The sequence below is a fragment of the Lipotes vexillifer genome, unplaced genomic scaffold, assembly GCF_000442215.2.
Source record: "Lipotes vexillifer unplaced genomic scaffold, Lipotes_vexillifer_v1.1 scaffold1017, whole genome shotgun sequence".
In the NCBI taxonomy this organism is placed as follows: Eukaryota; Metazoa; Chordata; class Mammalia; order Artiodactyla; family Lipotidae; genus Lipotes; species Lipotes vexillifer.
In genome coordinates this window covers 900,826-910,011 of record NW_006772141.1, presented here as the reverse complement: position 1 = coordinate 910,011, position 9,186 = coordinate 900,826, and the positions used below count along the sequence as shown (strand labels likewise).

Below are 9,186 nucleotides of genomic sequence, written 5' to 3'. Positions count from 1 at the left end.
GTTGTATATATATATATATATATATATATATATATATATATATATATATGATAAGGTTAGTTAACACGTCCATCACCTCACAGTTACCTTTGTGTGTTGGGGCCGGGGGTGAGTATTTTTAATATCTGCTCTCTTAGCAACTTTTAGGTATGTGATACAGTATTATTAACTGTAGTACCACACTGTGCATTAGATTCCCCAGAATTTATTCATCCTATAACTGGAAGTCTGTACCTTTGACCACCTTTACCCACTTCTCCAAACCTCCTACCCCATCATTCTTTTCTCTGTTTCTCTAAATTCTGTATTTTTAGATTCCATATATAAGTGAGGGCATACAGTATTTGTCTTTCTCTGTCTGCCTTATTTCACGTAGCATAATGCCCTCAAGGTTCATCCATGTTGCTGCAAATGGCAGGATTCTCTTCTTTTAATGGCTGAGTAATATTCCATTTGGGGTGTGTGTGTGTGTGTGTGTGTGTGTGTGTGTGTGTGTGTGTGTGTGTGTAAACACACACTTTTCTTTATCCATTCATCTATTGATGGACACTTGATTGTTTCCACACCTTGGCTATTGTGAATAATGCTGCAATGAACATGGGAGTGCAGATATCTCTTCAGTATAGTGGGTTCATTTCTTTCTGATATATACCTAGAAGTGGAATTGCTGGAGCATATGGTAGTTCTATTTTTAATTTTTTGAGGAACCTCCATACTGTTCTCCATAATGGCTGAACCAATTTACATTCCCACCAACGGTGCACAAGGGTGCCGTTTTCTTCACATCCTTGATGGCACTTGTTTTCTCTTTTCTTTTTGATAATAGCCATTCTGATAGGTGTGAAGTGCTATGGTGGTTTTAATTTGCATTTCCTTGATGATTCGTGATTTTGAGCACCTTTTCTTGTACTTGTTGGCCATTTGTACATCTTCTTTGGAAAAAAAATCTATTCAAGTCCTCTGCCCATTTTTTAATTTGATTATTTGGGGCTTTTTTTTGTTTTTGCTATTGAGGTTGTATGAGTTCCTTATATATTTTTGGATATTACCCCCTTATCAAATGTATGTTTCGCAAATATTTTCTTCCATTCCATAGGTTGCCTTTTCACTTTATTGATTGTATCCTTTGCTGTGCAGAAGCTTTTTAGTTTGATGTGATCCCACTTGTTTATTTTTCCCTCTGTTGCTTATGCCTTTGGTGTCATATTCAAACAAAAAAATCATAGCTAAGACTAATATCAAAGAGTTCCTTTTTCCCTACGTTTTCTTCTAGGAGTTTTACGGTTTCAGGTCTTATGTTTAAGTCTTTAACATATTTCAAGTTAGTTTTTGTGAATGATGTAAGATAGGGGTCCAGTTTCATTCTTTTGCATGTGAATATCCAGTTTTCTCAGCACCATTTATTGCAGAGATTATCTTTTCCCCACTCAGTATTCTTGGTTCCCCTGTCATATCTTAGTTGACTATATACGGGAGGGGTTATATCTAGGCTTTCAATTCTGTTCCATTGGTCTATGTGTCTGTCCTTATGCCTGTACCATACTGTTTGATTACTATAGCTTTATAATACAGTTTGAAATCAGGAGGTGTGATGCCTCCAACTATGTTCTTTCTCAAGATGGCTTTGGCTATTTAAGATCTTCTGTGGTCCCACACAAAAGGCAGTATTCTTTACACCTGCCCCTGGGGGGCCAAGAAGTCAGGGAATGTTTGCCCGGAAATGTTTCTGGATGCTCCCATGAATTCTCCAGGCCATCTCTCCCACTAGACTATTCACTCTTGTGCATGGCATCCTCATCTCTTGGGGAGGTCCAGTGCATTTGCATAGTGCTTGGTAAATGGAAGTAACTCCAAAGTGGTTGCATAGAGGTTCTGGTAACACAGCCTGGGGAGAAGAGCACAGAAAACCCAGAGAGAGAGGGGGGCCCTCCTGAGCCTGCAAGGAGCCTGGGCGGGGGCTGGCGGGACAGGGGCTGGCAGGGTGTCATTTGGCGCACAGCTTTGCTCTCACAGTTTCTAAGCATTCTCATGACCACAGTGGGGCTGAGTTGATGGGAAACAGTAGTTCCTGGTAATAAAATCAGAGAGCATTTGAACATTTGAACGCAGGAACAGACATTGACAGGAGTGTGGGCTGCCTGTTTGTACACAGATTTTCTGTGATCAGGCAAAGCTAATTAACAAGCCCTGTTTAAGCTGAGAGATACTCTGAAATGTTTCCAGCGTGCCAGGATGATGAATAGAAATGAAGAATGGTGTGGCTCTCATCACTGAACTTAGGACACGTACAGTGTCCCTGGCATGTTCCTTACTTAGTGGACTGTCTTGACAGCTCTTTTTTTGGAGAACATTAGAAATATTGTTAAAAGATTTTCCAGGGACTCATCCTTGCTCTCTCCAATTTCCCTTCATCGATCCTTGGGTTTCTCTACCATAAGTTCTCCTAACTCAAGAATTTTCAACAAAAACAATCCCTTAATGTAGAGGTTAGATCCCATTCTGTATTTGGTTTTCTGCCAAACTGGATATACGTTATACTTGCTTCTAGAAAAGCGATACCCAGTAGAAAGCACACAGCAGACTTCTAAGGATGAAAAACCTAGCACTGAAAAATATTTTATCTACATTTTTTTGGTTGTGAGTTGGAAAAGTTAGCCACAAAGCACTCCCCACTTCAATTCTGAGGACCCCAGCCTTCCTTTAGAAGATGGTTTGAGAACGCGCAAATTATCTCACTTGCTGTGAGACAGCCTCCGTCATTAGAGAAGGACCACTCAGTCATTAGGGATGGACCAGGCACAGCCCCTGGGTCTCCAGGCTCCACATCCATTGCTCTTTTCCCTATATCCTCCGGCCACTGCCCATGGCCACCCTCAGTAACCCTTCCAGGGGGTTGAGGTTGGCTCAGAACCAAGAGTTCTGGCTTCGTGGTCCAGAGATCCCACAGGCAGAGGGATAGAGAAATGTCTGCCTGTGGCTATGCTCTGGCCACTTTCAGGCAGCCTCAGTTGGGAAACAGTGACCTCACAAGGGCTTCTGGGCTGGAGGTCAAGGGCAGCCAGGACACTCGGGACCTGCTGGACTCAGAGTCCTCAGTCATCTCCAGACCTGGGGTGACTTAACCTAGAGCAGATGAGGCCCTGGTGAGACTCAATCCATGTCTAAATATCCAAAGATCTATCACCTATAAGAGGACTCTGGAATAAACTCAAGGGTCAAAGAGGCTCAGTCGGCAGGCATTACAATCAGGCAGGCTTTGGTTTCATCTAAGGAGCAGTTGCCTTCCCTTCAGCGTTGACCAGTAGTGGAAAGTCCCATCTGTTAGGTAGTGAGTTCCCCATCACAAGGGGAACAAACGTTGCATAATGACATCATGGAACGTGGTGGAGTGGAGTCGAGTCTAGCTGTGGTGGGAGTCTTTAACCTTGAAGGACTCATCTCGCCCTGATTCTGCCTCTGGGAAATGTACTGTGGCCCTCAGGGCCACTCGGGAGGCAAGGAGCCTCCTGCAAGAAAGTGGGTACATTTGACTGGGCGGCCAAACTGCCTGCTGGGCTTCTGTCACCACACATCAGGGGGTGGGGATGGAATGGATGGTTGGTTCCCCAGCACCACCTCCAGAGCCCTCCAGTCCAGAAGCCACTCCAGGGAGGGGGGCAACAAGGCCAAGTCTGCTTTACTGAATCCTACTCCCAAAACCTAGGGCCAGCATCCTCTGTTCTCTCCCTCTTTCCATTTTTAGAAGTCAGTCTCAGACATCGTGCTAATCCTCAAGCCATCCCAAAGGGTAGAGGACGGAACAGGCTTTAAACCTCTGGGAATTTCATATCTTAGCAAATTCCAGCAACTCTGGTGGGGACCTTCCAGGTTGAGGGAGGCCACTGTGTAACTTGCTTGGCGGTCACCCCTGGCCCTCTGCTGCCACCCAAGTTGCGTTTTCCTCCTGCTGTCACAGGTCTGTCTCCTCCCCTCCCCCTCCCCCCTCTTCCCAGGCACGTGGGCACACTCCTTCAACCTGGAAAGCACCAGGGAAGATAACTTCTACGTGAATGAGACGACCACGGTGAAGGTGTCCATGATGTTCCAGTCGAGCACCATCAAGTACCTGAACGACTCGGTGCTCCCCTGCCAGCTGGTACAGCTGGACTACACAGGCAACGAGACCGTCTTCTTTGTCCTCCCAGTCAAGGGGAAGATGGACAAGGTCATTGCCATGCTGAGCCGGGACACCATTCAGAGGTGGTCCAAGTCCCTGACCAACAGGTAAGCCCTCCAGCCAGCTGTGTTGATTTCTGCAGTTGGACGTGTTCCCAGAAAGTGGGGCAAGTGGAAAAGGGGCGCACCTGGCCGTCCTTCCTCCCCCAGACTTGCCTTCCAGGGCTCATTATTTTCCTGTCTGCTGGGTTCTCTGATCTAGAGGTCACACTTATTTATCTTTCTGTCAATTAACACTGAGCTATTGATACTCTGGGGCATTCCGCAAAGCGAGGTCCACCTTCCCCAGCAGGTTGATAGCCACCCTCTGTATTATCACATCTTTCATCTTTTTCTTAAGCTGAATTCACCCATCACCCAGCCCGCACTGATCCATTTTATTATATTGCTTACCTGAGACCAAGCACCGCTAAAGATTCCTGGGAGACCATAAAAAGATATAATGAAAATGACCACCGTATGACCACTGCAATGACCCTGGAACCAACGCAAAGCCTACAAATGGTTAAGTCACTCAGGGAATCTAAGGTTTCTTCCATCAGTCAATCAGTAAATAAGTAAGAAAGTAAGGACATAAGTACGTAATAAACTCATTTTCCCAGGAACCTCTGCTCTAGAGGGGAATCAAAATTATAGTCAAGCTTGTGTCCAGCTCTGGTCCTCACATTGGAGGAGGGAGCAGATGTTCTTGAGAAGATGGTCCTCGCTCTTGGGAGATTAGAGTTCTGTCTGTGAAGGGGCCAACCAACATGGGAGCTGGGTGGCGGGGTGCAGACTCAAAGGGAAGAGGGCTGTAGGGGAAGGAGCCAGCACTTGGATCTAGAGTCGCTCAGGAAGCCTCGTGGGCCAGGCACCATGTCTGGCATTCATTCATTCATTCATTCATTCAATATATATATGGAAGCAATTGCTATGTATCATGCACTAGGCTAAGCAGAAGGGATGCACTCTAGAGCAGAAAACGGATTCTGGTGGAATTAATAGTGGTACAGTGTCATAAGCTCTGTCAGAGCAAGACAGGGAAGGAGATGCGTAATGTGTACAATTTGGGGGAGGGTGGGACGCCGGACTCTAAGCCAGGGGAATGGAGAAGGGGCTGCAGAGCAGATTGCTTTCACTTTGAACTGTGCCTTAAGCCTGAGCAGAAGTTCAGTCAGTGGCAACCTCCCCCAGAGTACGCCTGGAAGAGGAAATGGCACCAGTCAAGTCAGGGAGGCCATTTGCCAGCTTTTCAGGTCAACCGTCCCACTCCACTTCACTCCCACCCCTCGAAGGGAACCTGGAGTTCAGATACAGTGCCACCAGGTAGAGACAATGCGCCATGATTCAAATTCTGAACCCTAGTGTGTTGAAAATAAGGCGAAGGATACCCCTTCTCTTTACTCCAAAAATAATCTCTTCACTAAAATACTTAAACAACATTAGTCAGTAACACGTACCATTTTCTTCTAGATTTTTCTAAGAAAACATTCAAGGTAAAACTTTGCACCTTTAGACATCATGAGTTCGCTCCTTCATCCCAGCGCTGTGGCCTACGGCTCACCTGCACGCTTGCGGGCCCCTTCTCCCTCCTCACCCCTCCCAGCACCACCACGCCCTTCCCCACCAGTCTCTCCGGTGCATCCAAGCTCAGCATCCTTCAGGGCCCAGCTGACACCCCACCTCCCCCGGCAGCCTCTGGGTCCCACTCACAGGGCGCTCTCTCGAGAGCCTCCCTCTCAGTCCCCTTGCTCCGCCGTCACCTCGCTGTGGCCCGCGCAGGTCGTGGGGCAGCTCTCCGAGTTGGGGCCATGGGGCTCCGAGTTACCTAGTCCTGGTTTCTTCACGGTCCTGCTGCTTCCCAGCGGTGTGACTTTGGGAAATTCCTCAGCATTTTTTTTAAGTTTCAGTCTCTCAGTCTGGAAGTTAAAGATGATGACTCCGGTTTGTAAGGCTGTGTGTGCCTGCGCGGATTAGACGAGATAAAGGAGGTCAGGAAGGACAGCCAAATGCTGGGTATGGGTCGGCCTCCCTTACCTTCTGCTGCCATTTCCCATCTAGAGAAGTCACACGTCCCACTGGCCTTGGATTCCTCCTCACTTCCCCCGGGTTGCCAGCCTCCAGACCACCCCAGACCAGCTTGTGCTCAAGTGCAGAGGTCTCATGCCTTCCCTCCACCCTCTGGAGAGCTGGGGCCCTATCACTGACTTCAGGGTTCGGGCATCTTCTCTCTCCCTTGCTGTGTAGATGAGGGCTAGCACAGAGAGGAACAGGACTTGGCTAAAGACACACAGCATTAGCGGCATGGCTGGGGCCAGGACCCCTGCTCCCAGCCGCACGTTCCCTCCACTCCTCCACCTCTGCCACGGGGTGCTTGGGGGACCACAGGACTTCTTGTTTTTTCTTTTTTTTTGATTGAAGTATAATTGATTTACAATACTGTGTTAGTTTCAGGTGTACAGCAAAGTGATTCTGTTATATATAGATCCTTTTTTTCATTCTTTTCCATTATAGCTTATTACAAGATAATGAATACAGTTCCCTGTGCTTGTCCCCCATAAATCCTTGTTGTTTATCTATTTTATGTATGGTACTGTGTATCTGTTAATCCCATACTCCTAACTTTATCCCTCCCGCCTCTTCCCTTTGGTAGCTATGTTTGTTTTCTATGTCTGTGTGTCTCTTTCTGTCTTGTAAATGAGTTCATTTGTATTATTTTTTAGATTCCACATATGTGATATCATATAACATTCGTCTTTCACTGTCTGACTTACTGCACTTAGTATGACATTCTCTAGGTCCAAGCATATTGCTGCAAATGGCATTATTCCATTCTTTTTTATGGCTGAGTAATATTCCATTGTGTGTTTTATATATATATATATATATATATACCACATCTTCTTTATCCATGCAAATGTTGATGGATACTTAGGTTGCTTCCATGTCTTGGCTATTGTAAATAGTGCTGCTGTGAACATTGGGGTGCATGTGTCTTTTTTGAATTAGAGTTTTCATCTTTTCTGGATATATGCCCAGGAGTGGGATTGCTGGATCATACAGTAAATCTATTTTTAGAGTTTTTAAGGAACCTCCATACTGTTTTCCATAGTGGCTGCACCAATTTACATTCCTACCAACAGTGTAGGAGGGGTCCCTTTTCTCCACACCCTCTCCAGCATTTATTGTTTGTAGATTTTTTGATGACGGCCATTCTGACCGGTGTGAGGTGGTACCTCATTGTAGTTTTGACTTGCATTTCTCTAATGATTAGTGATGTCGAGCATCTTTTCACGTACCTCTTGGCCATCTGTATGTCTTCTCTGGAGAAATGTCTATTTAGGTCTTCTCCCCATTTTTTCATTGGATTGTTTAGTTTTTTGATATTGAGTTGTTTGACCTGTTCGTATATTTTGGAAATTAAGCCCTTGTCAGTGGCATCATTCGCAAATATTTTCTCCAGCCATAGGTTGTCTTTTTGTTTTGTTTATGGTTTTAAACACTGTGCAAAAGCTTATAAGTTTGATTCAGTTCCATTTGTTTATTTTTGCCTTTACTTCTTTTGCCCACAAGGACTTCTTTAGGTATTCTTTGCTTCAGTGTCTGGTAGTCTAGCTGGATCGGGTGAAATCAGCTCAAAGAAAGAGCTGAGAAGAAAGGACTTTGCCTTTCAGAGGCCCAGAGAGGAAGATGCCTGTGTGATGGAGGGAGAGGCAGATCCTGCTTCTTGTTCTGTTCCTTCCCCTGTCCCGAAAGAGCAGGTCTGGCTGGGAGGCAGGGTCTGGAGGGATCACAGGGGAAACGGGAATCTGGCTGGCCGGGCCCAGCCCTGGGAAAGTCTAACCCCATCTGCTTACCCCGAGCAGCCTGGTGGACCTGTACATCCCGAAGGTCTCCATTTCTGGAGGCTACGACCTCGGGGGCATCATGGGGGACATGGGCATTGCAGACTTGCTCAACAACCGGACACATTTCTCAGGCATCACCCAAGAGGCCCTGCCGAAGGTGTCAAAGGTAGGGGTCTCTAGAGCCCATCCTTATCCCCCCCCGCACCCAAATTCACAATACAAATAATAATAAGCAACACGGAGCCCATTCATGAATAGGCTTCTAGGCCCCAGGCTGAGCGGTCTTGTCCAAGTCCCTAGTTTTACAACAGGCTAAATGAAAGCTCAGCAAGAACTTGATGTCCCCAAGGTCACACAGGAAGCTAGTGACAAGGGAGCACCACAGCTCAGGCATCCACCGTTCTGCCAGGCCACACAGAGGGGGCACTGTGGAAGACAAGTCATCATGGCAGGGCTGTGAGCAGCCCCCAGGCAAAAGGAAACGTCTGCGTGAGATCACACTGCATGTTCTATCCAATGATGTTCTTTATCTCTATCCTTCAGCTTTATGTTCTGTTATTCATTCATTCAGAAGATACTTACTGAACATGTTCTATGTGCCCCAAACTGTGCTAGACACTGGGTATGCCTCAGACGTGGCCCTGCCCTCACAGGATCTTAAAGTCCTGTGGGTGACAAAACAAGAGAGGGAACAGGAGAAAGCTGTGGTGGCAGCAGCCCCCTCCCTCGTGCACACAGACTTTGACCATCATGATGTCAGCACACAGTATGTGCTCAATAAAATGCCTGTGTGTGAAGAACTCAGTCAAACAGCTACCTCCTTGCGAGGTGGGTGTTACCCTAGTTTCTCAGGTCACAGAGCTAGTAAATAGCCTGACATTTGACCCAAAACCTCATATTCCCAAAACACACTGCAGGGGTTCCTAGCCCAGCTGAGCTTCTCCCTAGCCTATTTACAGAGCACTCTGAGCCTCTGATTCCCTGCTGCTCCATCAATGAGAGTCCTGTCCCGTAGGTGTTGTTATTTAATCAGCCAGTTCTGATCTTTCCGAGGCTTTTGATGCAAGCTACTCAAGCGTTTTACTGACTTGAGAATATCTTCTAATTTTGATCATAACAAAGGATGTTTCAGCAGGGAAAGATG

At 46.5% G+C, this 9,186-nt stretch overlaps 1 protein-coding gene across 1 annotated transcript in view; it reads left to right on the top strand.

Annotated features, from left to right (window-relative positions):
- Positions 1-9,186, top strand: part of SERPINA6 (serpin family A member 6) — a 19,299-nt gene that overhangs the window by 9,488 nt on the left and 625 nt on the right. Inside the window, exons 3-4 of the mRNA XM_007447314.1 lie at positions 3,993-4,263; positions 8,061-8,208. Of these exons, the coding sequence (XP_007447376.1) occupies positions 3,993-4,263; positions 8,061-8,208 (419 nt within the window). The remainder of the gene's footprint in view (positions 1-3,992; positions 4,264-8,060; positions 8,209-9,186) is intronic.